At 60.3% G+C, this 16,578-nt stretch overlaps 2 protein-coding genes across 2 annotated transcripts in view; one reads left to right on the top strand and one right to left on the bottom strand.

The window, feature by feature from the left end:
• The window catches only part of RELA (RELA proto-oncogene, NF-kB subunit), a 16,434-nt gene extending 13,712 nt beyond the window's left edge, over nt 1–2,722 (bottom strand). The window contains 3 exon segments of the mRNA XM_068664889.1: nt 644–792; nt 1,335–1,373; nt 2,632–2,722. Of these exon segments, the coding sequence (XP_068520990.1) occupies nt 644–792; nt 1,335–1,373; nt 2,632–2,641 (198 nt within the window). The 5' untranslated portion in view covers nt 2,642–2,722.
• KAT5 (lysine acetyltransferase 5) lies at nt 2,640–16,578 on the top strand. Its single transcript, XM_068664891.1, is given in 17 exon segments — nt 2,640–2,897; nt 3,028–3,094; nt 3,831–3,862; nt 3,864–3,900; nt 3,987–4,045; nt 4,047–4,116; nt 4,224–4,231; nt 5,186–5,359; nt 6,303–6,383; nt 7,784–7,858; nt 9,983–10,231; nt 10,824–10,913; nt 11,003–11,143; nt 11,777–11,870; nt 13,720–13,879; nt 14,277–14,358; nt 16,320–16,578. Coding segments are annotated over 17 exon segments (1,812 nt in total). The 3' UTR covers nt 16,455–16,578.

Genomic DNA, 16,578 nt, shown 5'->3' with positions numbered 1-16,578 from the left:
GACCCCGGGGGGACACTGGGAGGGGATCAGGGGGATGTTCCCATCTCCTGACAGCCTATACTGGTTTGTACTGGTTTATACTGGTCTATACTGGTTTATACTGGTTTGTACTGGTTTGTACTGGTAACTCACGCGGATGGTGGGGTGGGTGCGGGTGCTGTCGGTGCTGTGCTCCCCGGGGACAGGACCCCGGGGGGGACACTGGGGTGGGATCAAGGGGATGTTCCCAGCTCCTAGTGGCCTGTACTGGTTTATACTGGTTTATACTGGTTTGTACTGGTTTCTACTGGCGACTCACGCGGATGGTGGGGTGGGTGCGGGTGCTGTCAGTGCTGTGCTCCCCGGGGACAGGACCCCGGGGGGGACACTGGGAGGGGATCAGGGGGATGTTCCCATCACCTGACGGCCTATACTGGTTTATACTGGTTTATACTGGTTTGTACTGGTTTGTACTGGCGACTCACGCGGATGGTGGGGTGGGTGCGGGTGCTGTCGGTGCTGTGCTCCCCGGGGACAGGACCCAGGGGGGACACTGGGGTGGGATCAAGGGGATGTTCCCAGCTCCTAGTGGCCTGTACTGGTTTGTACTGGTTTATACTGGTCTATACTGGTTTATACTGGTTTGTACTGGTTTGTAACTCACGCGGATGGTGGGGTGGGTGCGGGTGCTGTCGGTGCTGTGCTCCCCGGGGATGCTGCCGGCCGAGCGCCCCTCGCACTTGTAGCGGAAGCGCATCCCGCGCTGCTTCGGCTGCTCCAGGATCTCCACCGAGGGGGCGCCCCCCCCCACCTCTGCCCGGGGAGGGGGGGCAACGGGTCACCCCCGGGACCCCCCCCAAACCCTAGAGACCCCCCCCAAACCCTAGAGACCCCCCCCAAAACCATCAGGGACCCCCAAACCCAACCAGGGACCCCAGATTCCCCCCAGAGAGCCCAAAACCCAAGCAGGGTCCCCCCCAAAATCCCCCCCCCAGACCCCTCCCTCCCAATATCCCCCCCCCAGGGACCCCAATTTCCCCCCCCCCTCCCAAAATCCCCCCCAAAACCCCAATTTCTCCTCCCTCCTCCAGGGACCCCCCCAAAAGGACCCCAATATTTCCATCCCCCCCCGAGGACCCCTCCCCACCCCTCCCCTCCAGGGACCCCAATTCCCCCTCCCCAAATCCCCCCCAAGGACCCCAATTCCCCCAAAGACCCCCCCCAAAACCCCTCCCTCTCCCCTAGGACCCCCCCAAACCCCTGGGACACACCCCCAGGCCCCCCCCAAAACCCCTAAGACCCCCCCCCCAAGACCCCCCCACCCCAAAATTCCCCTGGGACCCCCCCCCACTCACCCTGCTGGCCCCAGTCCGGCTGCAGGAAGAACGGCAGATCTGGGGGGGGGGGGGAGGGGGTTCGTGAGGGGGGACCCCAAACCCTGCGCCCCCATTAGATGAGGCCCCCCCCCCACCCCAAAACCCCCTCACGGTCGTGATTACCCTGGAGCCTACTGAGGGCAACCCCAAATCCCCCGTTAACCCTGGAACCTACTGAGGGCAACCCCAATTCGCCCCTTGTTAAACCTAAAACCTACTGATTATGCCCCAAAAACTCCCCCCAACTCCCCCCATTAACCTTGGAGCCTCCTGACGATGCCCCCGAATATCCCGTTAATCCTACAACAGCCTGATTTCACCCCAAAACCACCCCAAACCCCTTGTTAATCCTGGAACCTACTGATTACACCCCAAAACCACCCCAAACCCCTCTGTTAACCCTGGAACCTAATGACGACAACCCCAATATGCCCAAATCGCCCCTGTTAACCCTAAAACCTACTGATTATGCCCCCAAAACTACCCCCAAATTCCCCTGTTAACTCTGGAACTTGCTGACAGCGCCCCCCTAATCCCGTGTTTATCCTGGATCCTACTGACAACAGCCCCAAAATGTTCCTGTGAACCCTGGAACCTACTGAGGACAGCCCCAAATATCCCGTTAACCCTGGAACCTACTGATGACACCCCAAAACCACCCCAAAGCCCTCTGTTAACCCTGGAACCTACTGACGACAACCCCAATACGCCCAAATCGCCCCTGTTAACCCTAAAACCTACTGATTATGCCCCAAAAACCACCCCAAACCCCTTGTTAACCCTGGAACCTACTGACAACAACCCCAATATGCCCAAATCGCCCCTGTTAACCCTAAAACCTACTGATTATGCCCCAAAGTCACTCCTAATACCTCGTTAACCCTGGAACCTACTGATTACACCCCAAAACCACCCCAAACCCCTCTGTTAACCCTGGAACCTACTGATGACAACCCCAATACACCCAAATCACCCCTGTTAACCCTAAAACCTACTGATTACGCCCCAAAAACCACCCCAAATCTCTCCGTTAACCCTGGAATCTCCTGATTTCACCCCAAAACCACCCCAAACCCCTTGTTAACCCCGGAACCTACTGATTACGCCCCAAACCCACCCCAATTAACCCCGGACCCCCCTGATGACGCCCTCCCCCCCCCCCCGTTAACCCTGGAGCCTGCTGACGCCCCCCCCGTGACGTCATTGGGGTTCCCCTCCTTCCCGCCCGTGACGTCACGCCTCCGGGGGCACTCCCCCCTCCCCCCCGGGGGCTCACCGGTCTCCATGGCGACGGCCGGGAGGGGGGGGGAGGGGCTGGGGGGGGCCGGGGCGGGGCGGGGCGGGGCCGGACGCGATCGCGGCGCCGCCGCCGCCGCCGCCGCCGCCGCCGCCGCCGGTGCCGCGCGGCCGCTCCCGGAAGTGGCGCCGCCCCCACGTGACCCGGAAACGGTTCCTAACCGGAAGGGGCGGGGCTTCCCGCCGCCAGAAGCCCGGAAGTGGCGGCCGGCACCCGGAAGCGGCGGCCGGGAGATGGCGGAGGCGGTGAGCGGCGCGCGGGGGGTGCCGGGAAGGGGCGGGAGGGGGGGGGGAACCGGGGTGGGCTCGGGGGGGTCCCGGGGGGGCTCGGGGGGGGTCTCCGGGCTCCCCCCCCCGGTAACGGCGGCCCCTTTAGGCCGAGGTGTCGGAGGGCTGCCGCCTGCCCGTGCTGCGCCGCAACCAGGACAACGAGGACGAGTGGCGTGAGCGGGGCGGGGCTTAACGGGAGGGGGCGGGGCTTAACGGGAGGGGGAGGGGCTTAAAGGGAGGGGGCGGGGCTTGAGGGAGTGGGCGGGGCTTGGGGAGGGGGCGGGGCTTAACGGGAGGGACTGGGGAGGGGGCGGGGCTTAGGGGAAGGGGCGGGGCTTGAGGGAGGGGGCGGGGCTTGAGGTGGGCGGTGCTTAAAGGGAGGGGGCGGGGCTTGAGGTGGGCGGGGCTTGAGGGAAAGGGGCGGGGCTTAAAAGGAGGGGGCGGGGCCTAACGGAGGGGGGCGGGGCTTAACGGGAGTGGGCGGGGCTTAGGGGGCTTAAAGGGAGGGGGCGGGGCTTGAGGTGGGCGGGGCTTAGGGGGGATTGGGGGGGGTTGAGGTGGGCAGGGCTTGAGGGAGGGGGCGGGGCTTCCGGAAATGGGGCTTGAGGGAGGGGGCGGGGCTTGAGGGAGGGGGCGGGGCTTGAGGGAGGGGCGGGGCTTGGGGAGGGGGCGGGGCTTAAAGGGAGGGGGCGTGGCCTGGAGGGAGTGGGGCGGGGCCTGGAGGTGGGGGGGGGACCCATGGGGGGGGGCACAGCGGGGGCAAAGCCTTGGGGTCAGCGGAGCCATTGGGGGGTGGGGGGGGGGGGCTGACATCATAGGGGGGCGTGATGTCACTCGAGGGGGTGTGACGTCACCGGGGGGGGGTGTGATGTCACCGGGGTGTGTGACATCACCCCCCCCCCCAAAAAGCGCTGGCCGAGATCCTGAGCGTGAAGGACATCAGGCGGGCGGCGCCTCTTCTACGTGCACTACATCGACTGTGAGTGGGGTCACGGGGAGGGGACGGGGGGGGGGGGCACAGAGGGGACCCCGATGTCACCCCAGATGTGTCCCCCCCCCCCCCAGTCAACAAGCGCCTGGACGAATGGGTGACCCCCGAGCGCCTGGACCTGCAGCGGGTGCAGGGGACCCCGCAAGGAGGCCAAGACCCCCACCAAGAACGGGCTGCCCGGCTCCCGGCCCGGTTCCCCCGAGCGTTGACCCGGTGAGGGGACAGCAATGGGGACACCAAAGGGGGGGGGGGGGGCTGGGGGGGGACAGCCGGGACGGGACGTGGCCCTACAGGGTGGGTCATGAGGATAGGGGACGCTGTGGGGCCAGGGGGGGATCCCATAGGGCATAATGGGGAGGGGGGGACGTTATAAGGACGTGGGGCAGCCCCGTGGGGGCTTGGGGGGGCAGAGGACACCCCGAGGATGAGGGGTGGCCCTATATGGGGTGGTGGGGACAAGGGACACCACGGGGATGAGGGGGGGGTCGTTTGTGGGGTCGTTGGGGACAGGGGATGACCCCAGAAGATGCTATGGGGACAGGTGACACCGCCGGGCCAAAGAATGGGGCCTTGCGGGGTTAATGGGGACAGGGACAGGATGGGGACAGTGTGGGGACAGTATGGGGACAGTATGGGGACAGGGCGCGGCCCCATGGGGGCTGGCAGGGGACACCGTGGGGACAAGGGACATCCCGGGCATAGAACAACCCCAAAAAGGGACAGCGGGGACAAGGGAACGGCCCCATGGGGACACCAGGGACAGGGGGACAGCCCCCAAAAGGGGGACAGCCCCCAAAGGGGACAGCCCCCAACCCCATGGGGACACCCGGAGCCATCGGGGGCTCGTCCCCAAGCCCGTTGGGGACCCCCAGACCCCTTGGGGACCCAACGGGGTCCAGCGGGGGCCACCGGGTGCTGCCGGGGACCCCCCCAAACCCGCAGGGACCAGCCCCAAACCCCACAGGGGACCCACCCCAAAAAGCCTTCGGGGCCACCCCAAAACCTTTTGGGGCCCTCGGGGACATCCCGGGGGGACCCATGGGGTTGGGTGGGGGAGGGAAGGGAAAAAGGGGGGGGGAGGAACCCGCTGGGGACCCCGGGAGCCTTTTGGGGTCGATTCGGCACCCCGGGACACCGGGGAGGGGGCCGGCCCTTTTGTCCCCAAAGCCACGTGGGGGGGGGACAACCCCATGTCCCCGTGTCCCCACGTCCCCCCCCCCCCCTTTTTCCCTTCCCCCCCCCCCCTAAATGCCTCCTCTTCCTCCCGGCGCAGAGGAAGAGCCTGGAGCTGCCGGCGGCCCCCGCCAGCGGGAAGAGCCTGCCGGGGCCACCGGGGCCACCGGGTTTGGGGTCGGGGCCGGTGCCCCTCACCCTCCGCTTCCACCTGCCCCAGGAGAACGCGGCCGAGCCCCCCCCGGCCCCCCCGCCCGGCGCCCAGCGCCCCACGGTAACCCCGGCCCCGAGCGACCCCAAAAACGGCCCCAAAAATCACCCCCAAAACGGCCACCCGAAATAACCCCAAAAACGGCCCCCAAAATGACCCCAAAAGCCGGCCCCACAGCGCTGCATGGCCCCCGGGCTCCCTCCCCCAGCGGGTTCGTTGTCCCCCCCCCCCTGCACCCCAAATCGTGGCGAGGTGGCCCCGTGTCCCCAGCGGGTCCCCAGCGGGGTTTGGGGTTTTTTTTTTTCAGTCCCATGGGGTTTTGTCCCCCCCGCTGTCCCCAAGGGGTCCCCAAGGGGTCCCCATCCCATTTTGGGATCATTTCTGTCCCCAACGGGTCCCTGTCGCCTTTTGGGGTTGTTCCTGTCCCCTTTTGGGTCCCCGTCCCCTTTTGGGGTTCCTGCCCCCATTGGGGTCCTGTCCCTGTCCCCAAGGGGTCCCCGTCCCCTTTTGGGATCATTTCTGTCCCCAACGGGTCCCTGTCGCCTTTTGGGGTTGTTCCTGTCCCCTTTTGGGTCCCCGTCCCCTTTTGGGGTTGTCCCCGTCCCCAAGGGGTCCCCGCCCCCATTGGGGGTCCTGTCCCTGTCCCCAAGGGGTCCCCGTCCCCTTTTGGGTTCATTCCTGTCCCCATAGCTCCCCCCACCCCCCCCCCCAGGCGTCCCCAACCCCATTACCGGGTGTCCCCCAGAGCGTCCCCACGCCCCGGGGCTGGGACCATACTGGGACCACTGGGCGGGGCTGCTGGGGTGATACTGGGAGCACTGGGGTGGGATTGGGGACCGGGGGGACAGCCCCAGGAGGGGGGCAGCAGCCCCAAAGCACTGCTTACTGGTCCCCGTGCCTGGGACTGGGAGGGACTGGGAGAGACTGGGAGGGACTGGGATGGACTGGGACGGACTGGGAGGGACTGGGACGGACTGGGAGGGACTGGGAGCTGCTGTCCCCACAGAAGCGTAAGGTGGAAGTGGTGTCCCCGGCCACCCCCGTCCCCGCCGCCACCGAGACCTCGCAGGCCTCCGTCTTCCCCCAGGTGAGCCCAGTAACACCAGTAACCCCCCAGTAACACCAGTAAGCCCCAGTAACACCAGCAACCCCCCAGTAGTGCTCCCAGTAACACCAGGACCCCCCCAGTAACACCAGTAGCGGCTCAGCACCACTAACACCTCCTCCGTAATCCTTTATTTTCATCGGGTCCGCCCGGTGATTTCCCAGTAACACCAGTAACTGCCCAGTAACACCAGTAACTGCCCAGTAACTTCCTGGTAATACCAGTAGCTTCCCAGTAACACCCCAGTAACTTTCCAGTTTCTGCCAATAAAGCCCTCATCCCCTCTGAAATTCATTAATTACCCATTAAAACTGGTAATTTCCCAGTATAACCAGTAAGAGTTTGGCATCACCCTCCCAGTAACACCTTCTTGACCCCAGTATCGCCCAGTAAAACCAGCAGGTGCCTAGTAAACCCAGTAAAACCCTATTAACACCACTACCATACAGCAGTACCCACCCAGTCTTCACCAGTATGCCCCAGTAAAACCAGTAAAACCCTGTTCATATAGCCACCACGCAGCAATACCCATCCAGTTCTTTACCAGTATACCCCAGTAAAACCAGTAGCTGCCCAGTAGACCCACTAAAACCCTATTAACACAGCTACCACACAGCAGTACCCATTCATTTTTTTCACCAGTATGCCCCAGTAAAACCAGTAAAACCCTATTAACACAGCCACCACACAGCAGTACCCATCCAGTTCTTCACCAGTACCTCCCAGTAAAACCAGTAGCTGCCCAGTAAACCCAATAAAACCCTATTAACACAGCTACCACACAGCAGTACCCATCCAGTTCTTCACCAGTACCTCCCAGTAAAACCAGTAGCTGCCCAGTAAACCCAATAAAACCCTATTAACACCCCTATAGTCCCCACCCAGTCTTCCCAGTAACCCTGCCTGCGTTCTCCCAGTGACTCAACTGGGAGCTTCTGGGGGGGGGGGGGGGCCAGTCCTTGGGGGGGAGGTCCTGGATTTTTGGGGTTACTGGGGGGGGTCCATGGCCCTTGGGGGGGGGAGGACTTCGGGGGGGGGATTTTGGGAGGGGTCAGAGGTCAGGGGGGTCCCTGGGAGGGTCTCTGGTTTTGGGGGGTTCCTGTGGTGCTGGGGGGGGGTCTCTGGTTCTGGGGGGGGGGGTCTCTGGATATGGGGGGGTCTCTGGATATGGGGGGGGTGGGGGCATGGCATTTAGGGGAGGGGGTCTCTGGTTAGGGTGAGGGTCCTGTGGTGCTTGGGGGGGTTCCTATGGTTATGGGGGGGGGTCCTCTGGATATGGGGGGGGGTCTCCAGATGTGGGGGGGTCTTGCTGTGTTTTGGGGGGGGGTCTCACTGTGTTTTGGGGGGGGTCTCACGGTGTTTTTGGGGGGGTCCCGTTGCAGAATGGCTCCGCACGCCGCGCCGTGGCCGCCCAGCCGGGGCGCAAGAGGAAGTCGGCCTGCCTGGGCACCGACGAGGTGGGGGCAGAAATTGGGGCTGAAATGGGGAAATTGAGGCCCGACGGGGGGCGGGAGGGAGGGAGGGAGGGGGAAAGGGGAAACTGAGGCAAAAACAAGGCAAAAATGAGGGGAAAAGAAGCCACAAAATGGGGAAACTGAGGCAAAGGCAGGCAGAAAATGCCTTGAAATGGGGAAACTGAGGCAAAAACAAGGCAAAAACGAGGGAGAAAGCCTTGAAATGGAGAAGCTGAAGCAAAAGCAGGAAGAAAACATGGGGAAAAAAGCTTTGAAATTGGGAAACTGAGGCAGAAGCAATGCGAAAATGAGGGGAAAAGGCCTCAAAATGGGGAAACTGAGGCAAAAGCAGGAAGAAAACATGGGGAATAAACCTTGAAATGGGGAAACTGAAGCAAAAACAGGAGAAAATGCCTTAAAATAGGGAAACTGAGAGAGAAGCTGGGAAAAAAATGAGGGAAAAAAGCCTCAAAACAGAGAAAACGAGGCAGAAGCAACGCGAAAATGAGGGAATGAGGCTTTGAAATGGGGAAACTGAGGCAAAAACAAGGGAAAATTGAGGGAGAAAGCCTCAAAACGGGGAAACTCAGGCAAAAGAACACGAAAATGAGGGGGAAAAGCCTGGACATGAGGAAACTTAGGCAAAAGCAGGAAGAAAACATGGGGAAAAACTTGAAACAGGAAACTGAGGCCAAAGCAGGGAAAAAATGAGGGAAAAAAGCCTCAAAGTGGAGAAACTGAGGCAGAAGCAACATAAAAATGAGGAGATGAGGCCTTGAAATGGGGAAACTGAGGCAAAAACAAGGGAAAAATGAGGGAGAAAGCCTTGAAATGGGGAAACTGAGGCAAAAGCAACGCAAAAATGAGGGGAAAAGGCCTCAAAATGGGGAAACTGAGGCAAAAGCAGGAAGAAAACATGGGGAATAAACCTTGAAATGGGGAAACTGAAGCAAAAACAGGAGAAAATGCCTTAAAATAGGGAAACTGAGAGAGAAGCTGGGAAAAAAATGAGGGAAAAAATCCTCAAAACAGAGAAAATGAGGCAGAAGCAACGTGAAAATGAGAGGATGAGGCTTTGAAATGGGGAAACTGAGGCAAAAACAAGGGAAAATTGAGGGAGAAAGCCTCAAAACGGGGAAACTTAGGCAAAAGAACACGAAAATGAGGGGGAAAAGCCTGGACATGAGGAAACTTAGGCAAAAGCAGGAAGAAAACATGGGGAAAAAACTTGAAACAGGAAACTGAGGCCAAAGCAGGGAAAAAATGAGGGAAAAAAGCCTCAAAGTGGAGAAACTGAGGCAGAAGCAACATGAAAATGAGGGGATGAGGCCTTGAAATGGGGAAACTGAGGCAAAAACAAGGGAAAATTGAGGGAGAAAGCCTTGAAATGGGGAAACCGAGGCAAAAGCAACGCAAAAATGAGGGGAAAAGGCCTCAAATGGGGAAACCGAGGCAAAGGCAACGCAAAAATTAGGGGAAAAGGCATCAAAATGGAGAAACCGAGGCAAAAGCAACACAAAAATGAGGGGAGAAGGCCTCAAAATGGGGAAACCGAGGCAAAAGCAATGCATAAAGGAGGGGAAAAGGCCTCAAAATGGGGAAACCGAGGCAAAAGCAACGCAAAAATGAGGGGAGAAGGCCTCAAAATGGAGAAACCGAGGCAAAAGCAACGCAAAAATGAGGGGAGAAGGCCTCAAAATGGGGAAACCGAGGCAAAAGCAATGCAAAAATGAGGGGAGAAGGCCTCAAAATGGGGAAACCGAGGCAAAAGCAACGCAAAAAGGAGGGGAAAAGGCCTCAAAATGGGGAAACTGAGGCAAAAGCAACGCAAAATGAGGGGAGAAGGCCTCAAAATGGGGAAACTGAGGCAAAAGCAATGCAAAAAAGCCTCGGCATGGGGAAACTGAGGCAAAAACAAGGCAAAAAAGCCTCGGCATGGGGAAACTGAGGCAAAAGTAACGCAAAAAGGCCTTGACATGGGGAAATAGAGGCAAAAACAAGGCAAAAACAAGGCAAAAACGCCTAAAACACAGGAAAATAAAGATGGGGGCTTCTGGGACTGGGTGCGGGCCTCACCCCTGGGTGCGGGCCTCACCCCCGGGTGCCTCCTTGTCCCCCCCTCCCCAGGACTCGCAGGACTCCTCGGACGGCGCGCCGTCGGCGCCGCGCATGACGGGCAGCCTGGTGTCGGACCGCAGCCACGACGACATCGTGACGCGGATGAAGAACATCGAGTGCATCGAGCTGGGCCGCCATCGCCTCAAGCCCTGGTACTTCTCGCCCTACCCGCAGGAGCTGACGGCGCTGCCCGTCCTCTACCTCTGCGAGTTCTGCCTCAAATACGGCCACAGCCTCCGCTGCCTCCAGCGACATCTGGTAACGACCCCCCCCCGGGGGTAACGAGCCCCCCCCAGGGGTAACAAGCCCACCCCTGGGGGGTAAAATTGCCCCCCCAGGGGGTAAAATCACCCCCCCGAGGGGTAAATCTGGGATCCCCAGGGCGCAATGGGGTCCCCCAGGGGCATCACCAAACCCCTGGGACCCCCGTGGGCAGCATCAGCCCCCCCCCGGGGTAACACTGCACCCCCCTGGGGTAATGTTGCCCCCCCCCCCCAGGGGGGGATTTGAGACCCTCTGGGTGAAATGGGGTCCCCTGGGGCATCACTGAACCCCCCCCAGGACAGACCCAGGACCCCCGTGGACAGCATCAGCCCCCCCCCGGGGTAACGCTGCCACCCCCAGGGGCAAATCCAGGACCCCCAGGGGCAATCTGCCCCCCCCTCCCCCCCCCCCCCCCCCAATACTTTTTACCCACTCCAGGAGCAAATCTGCACCCCCAGAGCACCGTTTGTAGCCCCTTCCTTGCCACTTTTGACCCCATCCTGGCCATAATCCCCTCCATCCACTCCCCCAAATCCCATTTACCCCGTTTCCCCCCCCCTTACCCTTTTTTTTGCCCCCCTCCCAGACCAAATGCGACCTGCGGCACCCCCCGGGCAACGAGATTTACCGCAAGGGCACCATCTCCTTCTTCGAGATCGACGGCCGCAAGAACAAAGTAAAAATCGAAGGGGAGGGGCTTGGAGGATTTTTTTGGGGTCCGGGGGGGCTGAAATCCCGCTGACCCCCCCCATTTCCCCCCCCCAGAGCTACTCGCAGAACCTGTGCCTGCTGGCCAAGTGCTTCCTAGACCACAAAACCCTTTACTACGACACCGACCCCTTCCTCTTCTACGTCATGACCGAGTACGATTGCAAGGGCTTCCACATCGTCGGCTACTTCTCCAAGGTCTGGGGGGGTCAAAAAAAAAAAAGGGGGGGGTTTGGGGGGGCTTCATAAAGGGTTTTGGGGTTCCTGGGGGGCTTAGGGAGGGGTTTTGGGGTGCCTGGGGGGCTTAGGCAAGGGTTTTGGGGGCTCCTGGGGGGGCTTGGGGGTCCTTGGGTGGCAGTCGTGGAGTGAGGAAGGGTCCTGAGGGGCTCTGGGGGGGCTAAAAGAGGAGTTTGGGGTCTGGGGAAGGGGCTTTGGGGAGGTTCTGGGCGGGGAGGGGGGGTTAATGGGGTCGCTGGGGGAGAGGAGAGGACGTGGTGTTTAGGGAAAGGTCTCGGGGGGCTCCTGGGGGTTGCTGTGGGTGTCTGGGTGAAAATCAGAGGGAGCCCCGGGGGGGCAGGAGGCATTTTGGGGTTCATAAAAAGGGTTTTAGGGGGGCTCCGTGGGGGCAGGAGGGGTTTTGGGGTTCACAAAAGGATTTTAGGGGGGCTCCTGGGAGGCAGGAAGGATCTGTGGGGTCAGCAGAGGGTTTTGGGGGTGAGAAAGGGGACTTGGGGGGGTGCAACAGGGGGAGAAGGTGGGTTTGGGGGACCCGGGGAGGGGTTCGGGGTGCTGAGGAGGATTTGGGGTCCCCCCCCCGATGTGTGGGTGCAGGAGAAGGAGTCGACGGAGGACTACAACGTGGCCTGCATCCTCACCCTGCCGCCCTACCAGCGCCGCGGCTACGGCAAGCTGCTCATCGAGTTCAGTGAGCGCCCCCCCGGCACCCCAAAACCCCTCCCCGGCACCTCCAAAAAAAACAGGGGGGGGGAAAAACCCTACAGGGGACCACGAAAATCTACCCCGGGGTGGCAGAAATCCACTGAGGGATCCCCAAAACTCTCACGGGGAGAGGAGAATTCCTTTAAGGGACTCTGAAAATACATCGAAGGGCCCCAAAAATCCACCAAGGGGTGGCAAAAGGATGTTGAGGCCCCAAAAGGGAACCTAAAAAACTCAGATCCCACTGTAGGACCCCAAAAATCCATCAAGGAGCTCCAGAATTCCGAGAGGGAACCAAGAAGTCCACTGAGGGAACCCCCCAAAAAAATACAAGGAACACCCAAAGTCCACTGAGAGTTTGAGAATCGTAGTGAGGGACCCCAAAAAAATGTGTCAAGGGGCTCCAAATTCCAGAAGAACCCCCAAAATTTATTGAAAGACCCCAAAAACACATGGAGGGTCCTGAAAACTCCATTAAGAGACCCCAAAGCTCTATCAGGAGACCCCCCAAACACACTGAGGGACCCCAAAACTCCACCAAAGGAACCCCAAAACACACTGAAGGGTACCAAAACTCCACCAGGGCCCCCCAAAACTTGTTTGAGGAACCCCAAAACTTCAGTGAAGGACCCTACAACTTTGCTAAGGGACCCCAAAACTTGACTAGGTACCCCCAAAGCTTGGCTGGGGACCCCAAAACTGGGCCAAGGACCCCTAAGTCTTCACTGAAGGATCCCAGAACTTCACTAAGGGACCCCAAAACTTGACTGAGGACCCCCAAAAGTGCACCAAGGGATCCCAAAAGTTGACTGTGGACCCCCAAAACTTGAATGAGGGACACTCATAGTTGATGGGGGACCCCGAGAAGGTACCAGAAGGGACCCCAAAAGTTTGCCAAGGGACCCCAAAAGTTGACTGTGGACTCCCAGAAGGTCACCAGGGGACCCCAAAAGTTGACTGGGTACCCCCAAAAGGTCACCAAGGGACCCCAAAAGTTGACTGAGGACCCCCTAAAGTTGATGGGGACCCCCAAAAGGTCACCAAGGCACCCCAAAAGTTGACCGAGGACCCCCAAAAGTTGATGGGGGACCCCTAGAAGGTCACCAAGGGACCCCAAAAGTTTGCCAAGGGACCCCAAAAGTTGACTGTGGACTCCCAGAAGGTCACCAAGGGACCCCAAAAGTTGACTGAGGACCCCCAAAAGTTGATGGGGACCCCCAGAAGGTCACCAAGGGACCCCAAAAGTTGACTGTGGACCCCCCAAAGTTGATGGGGACCCCCAGAAGGTCACCAAGGGACCCCAAAAGTTGACTGTGGACCCCCAAAACTTGAATGTGGGACCCTTGAAGTTGACGGGGGACCCCCAGAAGGTCACCAAGGGACCCCAAAAGTTGACTGGGTACCCCCAAAAGGTCACCAAGGCACCCCAAAAGTTGACTGAGGACCCCCAAAAGGCCACCAAGGGACCCCAAAAGTTGACTGAGGACCCCCAGAAGGTCACCAAGGGACCCCAAAAGTTGACTGGGTACCCCCAAAAGGTCACCAAGGGACCCCAAAAGTTGACTGTGGGCCCCCAAAACTTGAATGAGGGACCCTCAAAGTTGACGGGGGACCCCCAGAAGGGCACCAAGGCACCCCAGAAGTTGACTGAGGACTCCCTAAAGTTGATGGGGACCCCCAAAAGGTCACCAAGGCACCCCAAAAGTTGACCGAGGACCCCCAAACGTTCACCAAGGGACCTCAGAAGCTGACTGGGTACCCCCAAACTGGGTCGGGGGCCCCCAAAACTTCCCGGAGGGCCCCCAAACCCCCCCCGCTGTGTCCCCCCCTTGCAGGCTACGAGCTGTCCAAGGTGGAGGGGAAGACCGGGACCCCCGAAAAGCCGCTGTCGGACCTGGGGCTGCTGTCCTACCGCAGCTACTGGTCCCAGACCATCCTGGAGATCCTGATGGGGCTGAAGGCCGAGGGGGGGGAGCGCCCCCAGATCACCATCAAGTGAGCCCCGCCCCCTGCCCTAAGCCCCGCCCCCTACGCACCCCAAAACCTTGGCCCTATGGGGGTAAAGGGGGTTTTATGGGGGAAAAATCAGGGGGGGGATCCCTGGGGGCTTTGTGGGGTCCATGGGGGGGGGGGGGGGTCCCAGCTCTGGGGGGGCCCTGATGGGGTGGAGGGTCTGGGCTGGGGGTCCAAGGGGGATTTTTTTGGGGTAAGCCCAGGTTTTATTTTTTTTTTGGGGAGGGGGGGTTGTGGGATGGCCTGTAGGGAGGAGAAAATATCCTGGGGGGGGTTTCTGGAAAATACCTGGGTTATGGGGGTTTTTGGGGGGGGGTGAGGAGGGTCCTGAAGGGGTGAGGGGGGGGTCCCGGCTCTGATTGTCGCCCCCAAACCCCAGCGAGATCAGCGAGATCACCAGCATCAAGAAGGAGGACGTCATCTCCACCCTGCAGTACCTCAACCTCATCAACTACTACAAGGTGCGGCCCCCCCCACCCCAAAAAACAACCCCAAACCCCAAACAAGCCCAGCCCTGAACCCCAAATACCCAAACCCCAAAGCAACCCCCAAACAAACCCCCCAACCCCCCCCAAAACAATCCCACCCCATATAATCCCCCAACAACCAGCCCCAAACTACACCCCACCCCCCAAAACATCCCCAATGCCCTCCCAAACCCCAAACAAGCCCCCCAAACCCTCCCACCCCCCCAAAAAACACCCTAAGCCCCAAACAAGCCCCCAAACCCTCCCAACCCCCCCAAACAACCCTAAACCCCAACCCTCCAAAAAAACAACCCAAAACCCTAACCAACCCCCCCAAACTCTCCCACCCCCCCAAAAATGACCCCAATGCCCTCCCAAACCCCAAACAAGCCCCCCATAAACCCTCCCACCCCCCAAAAGAATCCCTAAACAACTCCGCAAACCCTCCCACCCCCCCAAAAAAAAACACCCTAAACCCCAAACAACCCCCCCACCACCCAAAAAAATCCAACCCCAATGCCCTCCTGAACCCCAAACCCCCCAAACCCTCCCACCTCCCCCCCAAAAACACCCTAAACCCCAAACAACCCCCCAAACCCTCCCAACCCTAAACCGTAACCAACCCCCCCAAACTCTCACCCCCCCAAATGACCCCAATGTCCTCCCAAACCCTCCCACTCCCCTAAAAAACCCCAAACCAACCCCCAACTCCCCCAAAATAACTTCCCCCCAAACCCCCCAGCCAACCAAAAACCCACCCTAAACCCAAACAACCACGCGACTCCCCCAAACCCCCACCCTAAACCCCAAACAACCTCCCCCCACCCAAAAAAAAACCCAACCCCAATGCCCTCCCGAACCCTAAACCCCCCAAACCCTCCCACTCCCCCCCAAAAAACACCCTAACCCCAAAACAACCCACCAAACCTCCCCTAAACCCAACCCTAAACCCCACACAACCCCCAAACCCCAATCCTAAACCCCCAAAAAAGCCCGCCAACCCCCCCCAAACCCAACCCTAAACCCCAACAACACCCCCAAACCCTCCCAAAACCCAACCCTAAACCCCCCAAACCCCCCCCCACCGCCCAAAAAAAACCCCAATGCTCTCCTGAACCCCAACCTCCCCCCACTCCCCCCCCAAAAAAAACACTCTAACCCCCAAACAACCCCCCAAACCTCCCCTAAATCCAACCTAACCCCACACAACCCCCCAAACCTCCCCAAAACCCAACCTAAACCCCACACACAACCCCCCCAAACCTCCCCTAATCCCAACCCTAACCCCCACACGACCCCCCAAACCTCCCCTAAACCCAACCCTAAACCCCAAACCCCCCCAAAACCCAACCCTAAATCCCACACAACCCCCGCAACCCCCCCTAAACCCAAGCCTAAACCCCACACAACCCCCCAAACCTCCCCAAAACCCAACCCTAAACCCCAAACAATCCCCAAGCCCCCCCAAAACCCACCCCTAACCCCCAACCACCCCCTGAAACTCCCCCACAACCCCCACCCCAAACCCCAAAACACCCCCCCACAACCCCTTAACCCCCCAAACACCCCCCGAAACTCCCCAAACCCCACCCCAAACCCCAACACACCCCCCCACAACCCCCTAACCCCCCAAACACCCGCCAAACTCCCCCAATCCCCCCCAAGCCCAAACACCCCCCCACAACCCCCCTAACCCCCAAACACCCCCCAAACCCCACCCCTAACCCCCAACCACCCCCCCAAACTCCCCCAAACCCCACCCCTAACCCCCAACCCCCCCCCCCACAACCCCCTAACCCCCAAACACCCCCCCAAACCCCACCCCTAACCCCCAACCACCCCCTGCAACCCCCCCCAAACCCCACCCCTAACCCCCAACCCCCCCCCCCCACAACCCCCTAACCCCCCAAACACCCCCGAAAACCCCCAAACCGGCCCCCCCCACCCCCCCCCAGGGCCAGTACATCCTGACGCTGTCGGGGGACATCGTGGAGGGCCACGAGCGGGCGATGCTGAAGCGGGTGCTGCGCATCGACGCCAAGTGCCTGCACTTCACCCCCAAGGACTGGAGCAAGCGGGGCAAGTGGTGAGGCCACGCCCCCCGCCCCCAGGCCACGCCCACCGCCCTCAAGCCACGCCCACCCGCCCTCAAGCCACGCCCCCTGTTCATTATCCCCGCCCCCCATTCATTAAAACAGCTCCACCCATTGGTTA

The sequence above is a fragment of the Anas acuta genome, chromosome W (assembly GCF_963932015.1).
Source record: "Anas acuta chromosome W, bAnaAcu1.1, whole genome shotgun sequence".
In the NCBI taxonomy this organism is placed as follows: Eukaryota; Metazoa; Chordata; class Aves; order Anseriformes; family Anatidae; genus Anas; species Anas acuta.
Note: the sequence above shows the minus strand (reverse complement) of the source record. Positions and strands in the feature narration are given on the sequence as shown.